General features: G+C 52.2%; 2 protein-coding genes across 2 annotated transcripts; both read right to left on the bottom strand.

Moving 5' to 3' along the window:
* Positions 1–1,312: 1,312 nt before the first annotated feature.
* On the bottom strand, positions 1,313–4,528 carry LOC101734255 (F-box/WD repeat-containing protein 7). Its single transcript, XM_031900369.1, has one exon. It carries the CDS (start codon positions 3,899–3,901, stop codon positions 2,612–2,614), a length of 1,290 nt encoding a protein of 429 aa, XP_031756229.1. The 5' UTR covers positions 3,902–4,528; the 3' UTR covers positions 1,313–2,611.
* Positions 4,529–8,001: 3,473 nt separating this feature from the next.
* On the bottom strand, positions 8,002–12,180 carry LOC101734087 (F-box/WD repeat-containing protein 7-like). The gene is made up of 2 exons (XM_031900368.1): positions 12,072–12,180; positions 8,002–10,658 (listed from the first exon to the last, which is right to left on the bottom strand). Exon 2 carries the CDS (start codon positions 10,464–10,466, stop codon positions 9,171–9,173), a length of 1,296 nt encoding a protein of 431 aa, XP_031756228.1. The 5' UTR covers positions 10,467–10,658; positions 12,072–12,180; the 3' UTR covers positions 8,002–9,170.
* Positions 12,181–16,083: the final 3,903 nt, after the last annotated feature.

The following is a 16,083-nucleotide window of genomic DNA, read 5'->3' as shown; positions in this document are numbered from 1 at the left end:
ATGAGCCGGCGAGTGTGGAACCTCTGTTCCCTGGGGCTTTGGGTCTGAGCCCAAATATCCATCTCTGTGAAACAGATTTCCCATCCGACTCCTCACCGTAAATTGAATATAGTCAGGCCGTGTAGCTGAACTGGAACGGGAAGTGCAGCGGGGAATGATGTGCGGCGGAACCACAGCCAATGGCATCAGAAACAGGGCGGGGCTACAGAATGCCAATCAGATAAAGGAACATATTTCAGCCATAGGTACGCGGGGGATTTGTGTCCCGCCTCTTTTTATTGTGTACATATGGGCCGGGAATACTATGGGCAATAACCAGCGATTATATGGGATGATGATCCACTCCAGGCCTTTTTGGGCCCTTATTGTATGTTATCATGTAGTTGGAAGGGGAATTCAGGCCTAACAAAACCAGGACTGGATCATTATCCCCCTTATGACATGGGATTGGCTGTTACCAATTTGCTGTATAACCTGAAAATAAATCTCTTCCCCGACTTAATGAGATGCTGAGATGTTCCGGGTTTTACATGAATGTGTAACTATAACTTTAACCCTTTCCTCCTCGTCTCCCAGTGACTTTAGGATCAAGCCAATCAGATGTTGGGTCTCATATCCCTGAGAGGAACTGGCCTGAACCCTGTGTTGCCCATTGCAAACTCACCTTGGATCATGCAGTGTAAATCCCAGGTAGGTTTCAGGTAGGTTGTTACATCCTGAGACGAGTATATTGGCCCTCAGTGATACTGCGGCTCTGTAGGGCCGTTATTGTTTGGCCGCGCCGCCCTGTGTCAGTGCCCCACATGGTTATTGGACCCTCTCTGTAACCACTCATTTTATTTTCAGATGTAAATAGTTGGGCAAAACCCAGTTCTGCCAGCAGGTGGCACCAACCCTTAAGGTTCGCCTAGGGAGGGGCCTATATTAGGAAGTGGGGGAGCCGGGAGTTTCCTGTTTGGCTCAGCAGACAGAACAGCACAGAGCCAGACCAGGTTGGAGGCCGTACCCCATTAGGGCTGGAAGGTGGGCTCGGAGGTCGGTATGAACTCGCTGTAGGAGTGAGAGGTAGCCAGGGTAGCCAGCAAGGACAGTCTGTTGTCCCAAAGAGGAGTCAGTGTTTGGGGTAGAGCCCCGGGGCGATTGTGGGCAAGTTAGGGATTGGAGCTGGACATGACTGAGAAGGGGGAAAGCTTTATTGGAAGAGGAGGCCCCTCACTGGCTAACGGCCATGACAGTGGCACTGGGAGCTTCTGGGGTGAAAGAACACTGCTAAGCTGTTCCAGTGAGAGCAGAGCATTCCCAACTCCATCTCATACTGAACCGAACACCAACACGATCATCTCTCCCCCTATACCTGTCCGGCCCTTCTGATTTTCTCCCAGTGCCCTGTTGGCCCAATATGACCCTGCCCAGGCCCAGAACCCAATGCCACCCTTCTCCCATCTAACCCGCTGTTACTGGCAGTGAGTGAGAGCGCCCCTTCCCATGGGGGTACCCGCTGCACTGTGATTGGGGAAAGGTAGGAGACCCTCTGATCCTCCTGCCTTAGCCAATCACAGTGCAGCTGGTATCTCCAGGGGAAGAGGCGCTGCCCAACCACAGAATGTTCTAGAAGGTGCCACTGATTGTGCCCAGTACAGTTTAGGGTTCCTGTGAGGAATAAGAGAAGACTTAGAGGTTGTTGTTCGGCTGCAAACAAAGGGAATCCAGATATAAAGAGCGAGACGTTTCTGGCACAACCGGTGCTTTATTTGGAACAAGTGCAAAGGTGCCAATAGGTTTAACTGGAACTGATGTACGAGCAGTGTGAATCCTCTGTTCCCCGGCGCTTTGGGTCTGACCCGAAATATCCAATCACCTTCTCTCTTATTGATCCACATTTCCCATCTCACCCTCCCCACATAAGAGACTGTCAGGCCGTGTAGCTGAACTGGAACGGGAAGTGCAGCGGGGAATGATGTGCGGCGGAACCACAGCCAATGGCATCAGAAACAGGGCGGAGCTACAGAATGCCAATCAGATAAAGGAACATATTCAGCCATATGGGCTTTGTGTCCCGCCGCTTTTTATTGTGTACATATGGGCCGGCAAATACTATGGGCAATAACCAGCAACACTATGTTTTTAGTAAGTGCATAGTCAGTGGCTTAACTATATTTCCCCGGCCACCCCTGCATAGAAATTTTAAAAAAAATTCTGGGCCCCCCCACAGCCTCTTTCCAACTAAATCAGTCTCCCGACTCCTTAAAGGGGAAGGAAAGGCTAAGTTACTTGGGGTGCTAAAATGTTAAGCACCCCCAAGTGACTTGAATCGCTTACCTCGTACCCCGGGCTGGGGGTTCTCTCCGTACAGGGGCACCAGCCCCGGGGTACGCGATTCAAGTCACTTGGGGGTGCCTAACATTTTGGCACCCCCAAGTGACTTAGCTTTTCCTTCTCCTTTAAAGGAAAAATAGAGAAAAGGCAATTTCACTGGGGGTTGCAATTTTATGGTGGGGCAGAATGTTAGTTACCCCAGCTGTAACATTACATTTAGGTGTAACGAAGAAATTGCCTTTGCTTGTCCTTTAATGAGATGCCGACATGCCCCGGGGTTTACATGAATGTGTAACTATAACTTTAACCTTTTTCTCTTCCTCCTCTTCGTCTCCTGATCATCAAAGTCGAACACGATCATCTCCTCTAGCTCCTCCCTCCCCCCAATCGCACAGAAAAGTTTGGTTTGAGAGACCATGAAATAACAAACACTTTCATTTCTTCTCCACAAGCCGTACAGAAACCGATCTTCTTTCCCATCCCAGTGTGTGGTGGACTCCAGATCCCAGAGCGGCACCGGCCCAAACTCCGTGTTGTTTATCGCAAAATTCCTGCGGAGTCGCACACTTTCCACATAGCGATTAAATTTCTCCCGATTGAAACCCGTAGGAAGGCCGTCCCCCGACACAAATATATTGGCCCTCAGTGACACTGCGGATATGTAGGTCCGAAGGTCCGTTATTGTTTGGATGCGTCGCCCTGTGTCAGTGTCCCACACGGTTATTGTGCCGTCATCAGTGACCAGTAAGAGCCGCGAGCCTTTCAGCTCTAAGTGGCGGATCCGCTCATTGGGAAGTTGGAAAGTAAACAAACAGCTCTGTGTCTCGGGGTCCCAGAATTTCAGGGTGTATTTGCCATCAACGCTCGCCACCCTTTTGCCGTCATACTGAATATATGAAATATACTGTATATCCACCATGAGAACGTGTAAGCACTGCCCCGTCTCAATATCCCAGATTCTGATGGAGCCGTCAAGTGACCCACTCGCTACCCTGTTCCCATGGAGATATAAGTTTGATACAGCACCAGTATGGCCGCCCAGCGTGTGGATACATTCCCCGCTCTCTGCATTCCATACTTTTACTGTACGATCATCAGATCCACTAACGACAATGTGATCTCTCATTTTTATTGGAAAAATTTCATCTGTGTGTCCCACAAGGGTCTTTATGAGTTTTCCAGTAACTGCCGACCAGATCTGTATTGTTCTATTACATACGATACAAACCATTTCCTTCCCATCAGAGGTCCAGGTTATGAAGTCTGTCCCCGACTCACTTGTTTCCAGTGCGACTGTCCTGAATCTCCCTCGGCGCCAGTTGGTATCGACCCTGAGCTGATTGGTGTAAGCGCTTTTCCATGGGCGGGGCCTAGAGCCTGTAGCTGTGCTTATGTGCAGCGGCTCCTCAATCCCATCAGCCTTGCACTTTCCCTGCCACAGGCCTTCATCCTCAGCCAACTCTCTCCAGCGCTGGCAAGTCTGCGCCACCTGCAGGATATCCTTGGCATCAAGGTACGAGAGGATGCGCAATGCCAACTCATCAGGTAACCAGGAGGTACAGTCCTGGGGCTCCCCGGCTTCCATTCTGCCCTTCTGGCTCACTGCAGCTCTGGGGCAATAGGAGCCCTTCCTGATGGCAGTTAATCTGGGGTTGGGCTCTCTATAGGGGCCCCCCAGTCATGTGATCTGATCCCCCTGCTGACAGAACCCTCTATGGGAGGGATGGAGGTTATACAGGAGCCACACAGGAAGTTCCCCCGGGAGGAGTGGAGGATGCTGGGAAGAGAGACAGAGGAAGTGGCTCAGAAATAGAGGATGCTGGGAAGGCAGACACAGGAATAACAGGCAACAGAATGCGGTACCAAATCCGGGTTTGGGCTCCCTGGGATGCGGAACCAGGCGGCACTGTTTGCTTTCCCAGCACCGGAACTCCTGAAGCCGCTGTCTGTAACCGTCTGAGAAATGAGCAGCAATCCCTGTCCCGCCCCTCTGTGTATCCAGCCAATCACATGCCTTCTTTCGGTACAGGCGTTCTTTCCCCGCCCCTCTCAGCTCAGGCACCTATAGGAGACAGGGGGAGGGGCCAGTCAGGCAGAGCCGCTCTGTGTGGGAATCATCCCGCCCCTCTCAGCTCAGGCACCTATAGGAGACAGGGGGAGGGGCCAGTCAGGCAGAGCCGCTCTGTGTGGGAATCATCCCGCCCCTCTCAGCTCAGGCACCTATAGGAGACAGGGGGAGGGGCCAGTCAGGCAGAGCCGCTCTGTGTGGGAATCATCCCGCCCCTCTCAGCTCAGGCACCTATAGGAGACAGGGGGAGGGGCCAGTCAGGCAGAGCCGCTCTGTGTGGGAATCATCCCGCCCCTCTCAGCTCAGGCACCTATAGGAGACAGGGGGAGGGGCCAGTCAGGCAGAGCCGCTCTGTGTGGGAATCATCCCGCCCCTCTCAGCTCAGGCACCTATAGGAGACAGGGGGAGGGGCCAGTCAGGCAGAGCCGCTCTGTGTGGGAATCATCCCGCCCCCACAGCCCCTCTCTCCGGGCCGGAAGTGCCGGAAGCTGCAGGGGAGGGAGGGGCCCGGGGTTAGTCCCAATGCAGCGCTGTAAGGGGGGCCCCACTGTAAGGGGCAGATGAGGGGCTGGGGGTTACTTTGCAGGGACCCTGTGGGGTTATTGGTGCAGCATGGGGGGTACAGGGGAGCCCCATATTAAGGCTAGTGAGGGATTTACCCTGGGGCTGTTCCCTGTGTAACTTCTCACCCTGCAGCCTCAGTGTAGCAAGTGCCCAGAACTAGAGGGGGTTCCGGGTGTGACAGCCCCTCAGTCAGGGGAGTGAAAATCCCAATGGTACAAAATGGCGACGTTGCGCTTGGTCACAAACACAAACCATATATTTTGTATTTATGTTTTTATAGCGACGCTTTGTTATACGTTCTTTGTACATATGAACCGTACTGTCTCTTTAAGCCGGTGTAACACTTGGGTGGCTTAATAGGGGTATTAATACAAGTAATAGGACGCCAGGAGCTCTTGCAGAATAACTGGATAGTACTTTATTGTCCAAGACAAGGGTATTCAGGGTATTTCAATATACCCACTCAGATGTTACACAGTATGCAGTTATACAATTGATGTAAAGATGGATTAATAGCAGAAATATGATGTTTCCCTGTGTATCCCTTCTCATCAAGAGGTTGGGCAGGTAGAACAACAACAGAGTGATAGGTAGGGAAGCTCACCGGCATAGTCCCATGCTCCTGTGGAGGTTAGGGCAAGGCATATTTGCTAAGCTATTCCCCTAGCACTTCTGTGTCCCTAAGCTAAGGCCAGTAATGCCTGTTAGGAAGACTACTCCTTTGCTATTGTCCTGAATGGAGCAAATGGCTGCTCTTTCTGTATAATTCTGTCTGAACTCACCACTCCTAGAGGGCGCTATTACATATATTGCTATGCTGTCATTTTCCTCATTCACGGGGCCCTGTCCCCGACTTAAATTTAGATGGAATTGGCTTTACTGGGCCGGATCTGTACCCAGGCTCAGTTGAGGCTCTGCCTAGGGCACAGCATGCAGCCAAAAGAGGAAGCCACACCCTCCTGCCAGACACTATATCAGCCTGCAGGGGGCGTGTACTACCTGGCTAAACCTATAGGGGATAGCTTTACACTGTAAACTAAGTACAGGGGCTTCTGCCCAATAACAGTAAAGGTATGAAGAGGTAGGGAAGTAAAGCCATAGGGAGCTTAACCCTATGGGTCCCTACACCAGTTTCATTCTGTTTTATGTTTTGGTGGGTAGTGACCCCCCCCTGTTCCCCGTTCCTTACACTGCTGGTTCCGACTCCGACACAAATAGAGCAGAAACCGTCTGACTGACAGGCCCTGAGCAGAACTGAATTCTAGAAGGATTTGGGTTTGTTCAGCTGAGTTTTGGCCGTTTGGTCCTTATTATATTGTCTGTCAGCAGTGGGGTCTTTCTGAATTCCCCCCCAGACCCCCTTTCTATTGTGTCACCAACCAATGGGGTGAGTTGGACCTGCCCCCCCTGTGCCTGAAGTTCAGATGGAGGTTCTGTCCCCCCAACTGGAACCCGGGCCTTAACCCGTAGCATGGGGTACAGGGGTGCCGGCCTTGTTGCCCTGGGATTGCCCAGTATTGTGACATTTCCCATAATTCTCTTTTTCCCCCCTCGCCCGGTTCTCTGCTTTCCTTCCTTTCTCTGTTTTCAGTACAAATTAAAGGGAAAATTAAGTTTATGTTTTTTGCAACTTCTATAGCAAAGCTAGGGGGCGCAGTGGGGCAGTGCTGCGGGTTTACATCCCCTTTAACATGGGTTTCATAGACTTTCCTTTACTCGCTTGAACGTTTGTTTGGGAATGAGCCGGCGAGTGTGGAACCTCTGTTCCCTGGGGCTTTGGGTCTGAGCCCAAATATCCATCTCTGTGAAACAGATTTCCCATCCGACTCCTCACCGTAAATTGAATATAGTCAGGCCGTGTAGCTGAACTGGAACGGGAAGTGCAGCGGGGAATGATGTGCGGCGGAACCACAGCCAATGGCATCAGAAACAGGGCGGGGCTACAGAATGCCAATCAGATAAAGGAACATATTTAGCCATATGGGCTTTGTGTCCCGCCGCTTTTTATTGTGTACATATGGGCCGGGAATACTATGGGCAATAACCAGCGATTATATGGGATGATGATCCACTCCAGGCCCTTTTGGGCCCTTATTGTATGTTATCATGTAGTTTGAAGGGGAATTCAGGCCTAACAAAACCAGGACTGGATCATTATCCCCCTTATGACATGGGATCGGCTGTTACCAATTTGCTGTATAACCTGAAAATAAATCTCTTCCCCAACTTAATGAGATGCTGAGATGTCCCGGGTTTTACATGAATGTGTAACTATAACTTTAACCCTTTCCTCCTCGTCTCCCAGTGACTTTAGGATCAAGCCAATCAGATGTTGGGTCTCATATCCCAGAAAGGAACTGGCCTGAACCCTGTGTTGCCCATTGCAAACTCACCTTGGATCATGCAGTGTAAATCCCAGGTAGGTTTCAGGTAGGTTGTTACATCCTGAGACGAGTATATTGGCCCTCAGTGATACTGCGGCTCTGTAGGGCCGTTATTGTTTGGCCGCGCCGCCCTGTGTCAGTGCCCCACACGGTTATTGGACCCTCCCTGTAACCACTCATTTTATTTTCAGATGTAAATAGTTGGGCAAAACCCAGTTCTGCCAGCAGGTGGCACCAACCCTTAAGGTTCGCCTAGGGAGGGGCCTATATTAGGAAGTGGGGGAGCCGGGAGTTTCCTGTTTGGCTCAGCAGACAGGACAGCACAGAGCCGGACCAGGTTGGAGGCCGTACCCCATTAGGGCTGGAAGGTGGGCTCGGAGGTCGGTATGAACTCGCTGTAGGAGTGAGAGGTAGCCAGGGTAGCCAGCAAGGACAGTCTGTTGTCCCAAAGAGGAGTCAGTGTTTGGGGTAGAGCCCCGGGGCGATTGTGGGCAAGTTAGGGATGGGAGCTGGACATGACTGAGAGGGGGGGAAGCTTTATTGGAACAGGAGGCCCCTCACTGGCTAACGGCCATGACAGTGGCACTGGGAGCTTCTGGGGTGAGAGAACCCTGCTAAGCTGTTCCAGTGAGAGCAGAGCATTCCCAACTCCATCTCATACTGAACCGAACACCAATACGATCATCTCTCCCCCTATACCTGTCCGGCCCTTCTGATTTCCTCCCAGTGCCCTGTTGGCCCAATATGACCCTGCCCAGGCCCAGAACCCAATGCCACCCTTCTCCCATCTAACCCGCTGTTACTGGCAGTGAGTGAGAGAGCCCCTTCCCATGGGGGTACCCGCCGCACTGTGATTGGGGAAAGGTGGGAGACCCTCTGATCCTCCTGCCTTAGCCAATCACAGTGCAGCTGGTATCTCCAGGGGAAGAGGCGCTGCCCAACCACAGAATGTTCTAGAAGGTGCCACTGATTGTGCCCAGTCCAGTTTAGGGTTCCTGTGAGGAATAAGAGAAGATTTAGAGGTTGTTGTTCGGCTGCAAACAAAGGGAATCCAGATATAAAGAGCGAGACGTTTCTGGCACAACCGGTGCTTTATTTGGAACAAGTGCAAAGGTGCCAATAGGTTTAACTGGAACTGATGTACGAGCAGCGTGAATCCTCTGTTCCCCGGCGCTTTGGGTCTGACCCGAAATATCCAATCACCTTCTCTCTTATTGATCCACATTTCCCATCTCACCCTCCCCACATAAGAGACCGTCAGGCCGTGTAGCTGAACTGGAACGGGAAGCGCAGCGGGGAATGATGTGCGGCGGAACCACAGCCAATGGCATCAGAAACAGGGCGGGGCTACAGAATGCCAATCAGATAAAGGAACATATTCAGCCATATGGGCTTTGTGTCCCGCCGCTTTTTATTGTGTACATATGGGCCGGCAAATACTATGGGCAATAACCAGCAACACTATGTTTTTAGTAAGTGCATAGTCAGTGGCTTAACTATATTGCCCTGGCACCCCTGCATAGAAATTTAAAAAAAAATTCTGGGGCCCCCCACAGCCTCTTTCCAACTAAATCAGTCTCCCGACTCCTTAAAGGGGAAGGAAAGGCTAAGTTACTTGGGGTGCTAAAATGTTAGGCACCCCCAAGTGACTTAGCTTTTCCTTCTCCTTTAAAGGAAAAATAGAGAAAAGGCAATTTCACTGGGGGTTGCAATTTTATGGTGGGGCAGAATGTTAGTTACCCCAGCTGTAACATTACATTTAGGTGTAACGAAGAAATTGCCTTTGCTTGTCCTTTAATGAGATGCCGACATGCCCCGGGGTTTACATGAATGTGTAACTATAACTTTAACCTTTTTCTCTTCCTCCTCTTCGTCTCCTGATCATCAAAGTCGAACACGATCATCTCCTCTAGCTCCTCCCTCCCCCCAATCGCACAGAAAAGTTTGGTTTGAGAGACCATGAAATAACAAACACTTTCATTTCTTCTCCACAAGCCGTACAGAAACCGATCTTCTTTCCCATCCCAGTGTGTGGTGGACTCCAGATCCCAGAGCGGCACCGGCCCAAACTCCGAGTTCCTTATCACAAAATTCCTGCGGAGTCGCACACTTTCCACATAGCGATTAAATTTCTCCCGATTGAAACCCGTAGGAAGGCCGTCCCCCGACACAAATATATTGGCCCTCAGTGACACTGCGGATATGTAGGTCCGAAGGTCTGTTATTGTTTGGATGCGCCGCCCTGTGTCAGTGTCCCACACGGTTATTGTGCCGTCGTCAGTGACCAGTAAGAGCCGCGAGCCTTTCAGCTCTAAGTGGCGGATCCTCTCATTGGGAAGTTGGAAAGTAAACAAACCGCTCTGTGTCTCGGGATCCCAGAATTTCAGGGTGTATTTGCCATCAACGCTCGCCACCCTTTTGCCGTCATACTGAATATATGAAATATACTGTATATCCACCATGAGAACGTGTAGGCACCGCCCCGTCTCAATATCCCAGATTCTGATGGAGCCGTCAAGTGACCCACTCGCTACCATGTTCCCATGGAGATACAAGTGTGACACAGCGCCAGTATGGCCGCCCAGCGTGTGGATACATTCCCCGCTCTCTGCATTCCATACTTTTACTGTCCGATCCTTAGATCCACTAACAATCATGTGATCTCTCATTTTTATTGGAAAAATTTCATCTGTGTGTCCCACAAGGGTCCTTATGAGTTTTCCAGTAACTGCCGACCAGATCTGTATTGTTCTATTACATACGATACAAACCATTTCCTTCCCATCAGAGGTCCAGGTTATGAAATCTGTCCCCGACTCACTTGTTTCCAGTGCGATTGTCCTAAATCTCCCTCGGCGCCAGTTGGTATCGACCCTGAGCTGATTGGTGTAAGCGCTTCTCCAGGGACCGGACCCAGAGCCTTTAGCCCTGCTCCTTGTTACCTGCGGCGGCTCCTCAATCCCATCAGCCTTGCACTTTCCCTGCCACAGGCCTTCATCCTCAGCCAACTCTCTCCAGCGCTGGCAAGTCTGCGCCACCTGCAGGATATCCTTGGCATCAAGGTACGAGAGGATGCGCAATGCCAACTCATCAGGTAACCAGGAGGTACAGTCCTGGGGCTCCCCGGCTTCCATTCTGCCCTTCTGGCTCACTGCAGCTCTGGGGCAATAGGAGCCCTTCCTGATGGCAGTTAATCTGGGGTTGGGCTCTCTATAGGGGCCCCCCAGTCATGTGATCTGATCCCCCTGCTGACAGAACCCTCTATGGGAGGGATGGAGGTTATACAGGAGCCACACAGGAAGTTCCCCCGGGAGGAGTGGAGGATGCTGGGAAGAGAGACAGAGGAATAAGGGTGAGACAGGAACCAGAACAAGTTACCATATCCAGGTTTGGGCTCCCTGTGCTGCAGAACCAGGTCAGAATGTATTTATTACTTTCAGTGTTATTATTCTCTATCTCCCTCAGGGAAAATGGGGGATTCTGGGATATTAGACAGGGGGAAGCGCCTAAGGAATGGGGGATGCTGGGATGTTAGACAGAGGGAAGCGCCTAAGGAATGGGGGATGCTGGGATGTTAGACAGGGGGAGGCGCCTAAGGAATGGGGGATGCTGGGATGTTAGACAGAGGGAAGCGCCTAAGGAATGGGGGATGCTGGGATGTTAGACAGGGGGAGGTGCCTAAGGAATGGGGGATGCTGGGATGTTAGACAGGGGGAGGCGCCTAAGGAATGGGGGATGCTGGGATGTTAGACAGGGGGAGGTGCCCTAAGGAATGGGGAATGCTGGGATGTTAGACAGGGGGAGGTGCCTAAGGAATGGGGGATGCTGGGATGTTAGACAGGGGGAGGCGCCTAAGGAATGGGGGATGCTGGGATGTTAGACAGGGGGAGGCGCCTAAGGAATGGGGGATGCTGGGATGTTAGACAGGGGGAGGCGCCTAAGGAATGGGGGATGCTGGGATGTTAGACAGGGGGAGGTGCCTAAGGAATGGGGGATGCTGGGATGTTAGACAGGGGGAGGTGCCTAAGGAATGGGGGATGCTGGGATGTTAGACAGGGGGAGGCGCCTAAGGAATGGGGGATGCTGGGATGTTAGACAGGGGGAGGCGCCTAAGGAATGGGGGATGCTGGGATGTTAGACAGAGGGAAGCGCCTAAGGAATGGGGGATGCTGGGATGTTAGACAGGGGGAGGCGCCTAAGGAATGGGGATGCTGGGATGTTAGACAGAGGGAGGTGCCTAAGGAATGGGGGATGCTGGGATGTTAGACAGAGGGAAGCGCCTAAGGAATGGGGGGATGCTGGGATGTTAGACAGGGGGAGGCGCCTAAGGAATGGGGGATGCTGGGATGTTAGACAGGGGGAGGCGCCTAAGGAATGGGGGATGCTGGGATGTTAGACAGGGGGAGGCGCCTAAGGAATGGGGGATGCTGGGATGTTAGACAGGGGGAGGTGCCTAAGGAATGGGGAATGCTGGGATGTTAGACAGGGGGAGGTGCCTAAGGAATGGGGGATGCTGGGATGTTAGACAGGGGGAGGCGCCTAAGGAATGGGGGATGCTGGGATGTTAGACAGGGGGAGGTGCCTAAGGAATGGGGGATGCTGGGATGTTAGACAGGGGGAGGTGCCTAAGGAATGGGGGATGCTGGGATGTTAGACAGGGGGAAGCGCCTAAGGAATGGGGGATGCTGGGAAGAGACACAGGAATGAGAGTGAGACAGGCGCAGGAAGGACTGAGTTACCAAATCCGGGTTTGGGTTCCCTCTGATACGGAACCAGCTCGGAATGGGTCGATTCGTTGCTCAGGAACTCACGGAGCGACTGTCTGTATAAGTCTGTGAGCTTGTGGGCGGTCCCTAAAGTTCTAACTTTCTGTCCCACCCCTCCGTGTATTCAGCCAATCCCGCGCCCTCCCCTGGCATTCCCTTATTTCTCCGCCCCTCTCAGCTCAGGCACCTATAGGAGACAGGGGGAGGGGCCAGTCAGGCAGAGCCGCTCTGTGTGGGAATCATCCCGCCCCTCTCAGCTCAGGCACCTATAGGAGACAGGGGGAGGGGCCAGTCAGGCAGAGCCGCTCTGTGTGGGAATCATCCCGCCCCTCTCAGCTCAGGCACCTATAGGAGACAGGGGGAGGGGCCAGTCAGGCAGAGCCGCTCTGTGTGGGAATCATCCCGCCCCCACAGCCCCTCTCTCCGGGCCGGAAGTGCCGGAAGCTGCAGGGGAGGGAGGGGCCCGGGGTTAGTCCCAATGCAGCGCTGTAAGGGGGGCCCCACTGTAAGGGGCAGATGAGGGGCTGGGGGTTACTTTGCAGGGACCCTGTGGGGTTATTGGTGCAGCATGGGGGGTACAGGGGAGCCCCATATTAAGGCTAGTGAGGGATTTACCCTGGGGCTGTTCCCTGTGTAACTTCTCACCCTGCAGCCTCAGTGTAGCAAGTGCCCAGAACTAGAGGGGGTTCCGGGTGTGACAGCCCCTCAGTCAGGGGAGTGAAAATCCCAATGGTACAAAATGGCGACGTTGCGCTTGGTCACAAACACAAACCATATGTGGCACCTTACAGCCCCCCTGGCATTCCCAGTACCCAGAGGCACAAACAGCCCCCCCAGCCCAATAAATAGTGACTGTCTGTGGCACCTTACAGCCCCCCTGGCATTCCCAGTACCCAGAGGCACAAACAGCCCCCCCCCCAGCCCAATAAATAGTGACTGCTGTGGCAACCTTACAGCCCCCCCGGCATTCCCAGTACCCAGAGGCACAAACAGCCCCCCCCCCAGCCCAATAAATAGTGACTGTCTGTGGCACCTTACAGCCCCCCTGGCAACTTCCCAGTACCCAGAGGCACAAACAGCCCCCCCCCCCCAGCCCAATAAATAGTGACTGTCTGTGGCACCTTAACAGCCCCCCTGGCATTCCCAGTACCCAGAGGCACAAACAGCCCCCCCAGCCCAATAAACTAGTGACTGTCTGTGGCACCTTACAGCCCCCCTGGCATTCCCAGTACCCAGAGGCACAAACAGCCCCCCCCAGCCCAATAAATAGTGACTGTCTGTGGCACCTTACAGCCCCCCTGGCATTCCCAGTACCCAGAGGCACAAACAGCCCCCCCCCCCCAATAAATAGTGACTGTCTGTGGCACCTTTGGCATTCCCAGTACCCAGAGGCACAAACAGCCCCCAGCCCAATAAATAGTGACTGTCTGTGGCACCTTACAGCCCCCCTGTGGCATTCCCAGTACCCAGAGGCACAAACAGCCCCCCAGCCCAATAAATAGTGACTGTCTGTGGCACCTTACAGCCCCCCCGGTATTTGCCGGACCCACAGATGCCAGTCTGGGCCAGGAATGCCGAGTTACACCTTGATTAGCCCCTCAGCTTTAATGGAGGAGCAGAGTAAGTATATAGAATTAATATTCCCTGTATCTGTATATAATGGATATTTCTGTATGTGGGTTCTACTATCATGGAAATGATGTAACTACTTGTATCCCAACTCCCAGTAGGATTGTGTATAAGGGGTGCAAGTCCCCCCCACTATAAAGACAAGATCATTATAATCTCATTCCATAATATTAAAGGACAAGTAAACCTTTAAAACAAATGTGACGTTGATGAGAGAGTTACTTTGCCATTTACATTCATTATTGTTGGATTCAGAGAGACGAGAGCTGTGAATGTGAATGTGATTTTCTACTCGTTCGGGAAAAGTGATCGGAGGTTTCTAATGTTTTTCCAAAGCAGAAGAACATCGGCCTCTTTCTCCTGACAACGTCACGTTCAGGAACTGACCAGCAGGTGGCGCTGCAGTAACACAATATATTGATATTAATAATATTTCCCTTTATATCCTGGAATTATAAAATGAATGTAAATGTCCAAAGTATATATATTTATATTTCCCGCAATGTAGGGGACATTCTAGGTCAGTCTGGAAAACATACTGTGATTTGGCCAAATGAAGCCTAACGCCGGGCAGGGATGATGGAATGTTCTAGACTGAACTAGAATGTAACAATGGGGGGAGTCGGTGCTACAAGCAGAGAAATTATTTCATAATTAGGGAAACCCAAATGGAGAGCCACTGCCTATGGGGGGCACTGTGTATGGGGGGGCAGTGTCTATGGGGCAATTGGGGCCACTGTGTATGGGGGGCCCTGGCCAGCATAGCGTTAGGGGGCACTAATACTTCTTATGTCTGTGTGTCCTTTGTACTGATAGGAGGGGCCCTGGGGAAAGGGGGCCCAGAAAGTTTTGTTGTGAGGGGCCCCATTATTGGGGTACAGGGGTATCTCACAGGGTGACACAGGATAGTCTTATTGGGGTACAGGGGTATCACACAGGGTGACACAGGATAGTCTTATTGGGGTACAGGGGTATCACACAGGGTGACACAGGATAGTCTTATTGGGGTACAGGGGTATCACACAGGGTGACACAGGATAGTCTTATGGGGTACAGGGTATCACACAGGGTGACACAGGATAGTCTTATTGGGGTACAGGGGTATCACACAGGGTGACACAGGATAGTCTTATTGGGGTACAGGGGTATCACACAGGGTGACACAGGATAGTCTTATTGGGGTACAGGGGTATCACACCAGGGTGACACAGGATAGTCTTATTGGGGTACAGGGGTATCACACAGGGTGACACAGGATAGTCTTATTGGGGTACAGGGGTATCACACAGGGTGACACAGGATAGTCTTATTGGGGTACAGGGGTATCACACAGGGTGACACAGGATAGTCTTATTGGGGTACAGGGGTATCACACAGGGTGACACAGGATAGTCTTATTGGGGTACAGGGGTATCACACAGGGTGACACAGGATAGTCTTATTGGGGTACAGGGGTATCTCACAGGGTGACAGGATAGTCTTATTGGGGTACAGGGGTATCTCACAGGGTGACAGGATAGTATTATTGGGGTACAGGGGTATCACACAGGGTGACACAGGACAGTCTTATTGGGGTACAGGGGTATCACACAGGGTGACACAGGACAGTGTTATTGGGGTACAGGGGTATCACACAGGGAGGCACAGGATAGTATTATTGGGGTACAGGGGTATCACACAGGGTGACACAGGACAGTCTTATTGGGGTACAGGGGTATCACACAGGGTGACACAGGACAGTCTTATTGGGGTACAGGGGTTTCACACAGGGTGACACAGGACAGTCTTATTGGGGTACAGGGGTATCACACAGGGTGACACAGGACAGTCTTATTGGGGTACAGGGGTATCACACAGGGTGACACAGGACAGTCTTATTGGGGCACAGGGCAGTTATTGGGGTACAGGGCAGTTATTGGGGCACAGGGCAGTTATTGGGGCACAGGGCAGTTATTGGGGCACAGGGCAGTTATTGGGGTATAGGGCAGTTATTGGGGCACAGGGCAGTTATTGGGGTACAGGGCAGTTATTGGGGCACAGGGCAGTTATTGGGGTACAGGGCAGTTATTGGGGCATAGGGCAGTTATTGGGGCACAGGGCAGTTATTGGGGTATAGGGCAGTTATTGGGGCGAACAGGGCAGTTATTGGGGCACAGGGCAGTTATTGGGGTACAGGGGTATCACACCAGGGAGGGAATGGGCAGTTATTGGGGTACAGGGCAGTTATTGGGGTACAGGGCAGTTATTGGGGCACAGGGCAGTTATTGGGGCACAGGGCAGTTTTTGGGGTACAGGGCAGTTATTGGGGTACAGGGCAGTTATTGGGGCACAGGGCAGTTATTGGGGCACAGGGCAG

Source organism: Xenopus tropicalis, chromosome 4, assembly GCF_000004195.4.
Source record: "Xenopus tropicalis strain Nigerian chromosome 4, UCB_Xtro_10.0, whole genome shotgun sequence".
NCBI lineage: Eukaryota > Metazoa > Chordata > Amphibia > Anura > Pipidae > Xenopus > Xenopus tropicalis.
Note: the sequence above shows the minus strand (reverse complement) of the source record. Positions and strands in the feature narration are given on the sequence as shown.

Coding starts and splice junctions, on each gene's coding strand:
- LOC101734255 (XM_031900369.1), bottom strand. CDS start 3,901: ATGGAAGCCGGGGAGCCCCAGGACTGTACCTCCTGGTTACCTGATGAG.
- LOC101734087 (XM_031900368.1), bottom strand. CDS start 10,466: ATGGAAGCCGGGGAGCCCCAGGACTGTACCTCCTGGTTACCTGATGAG.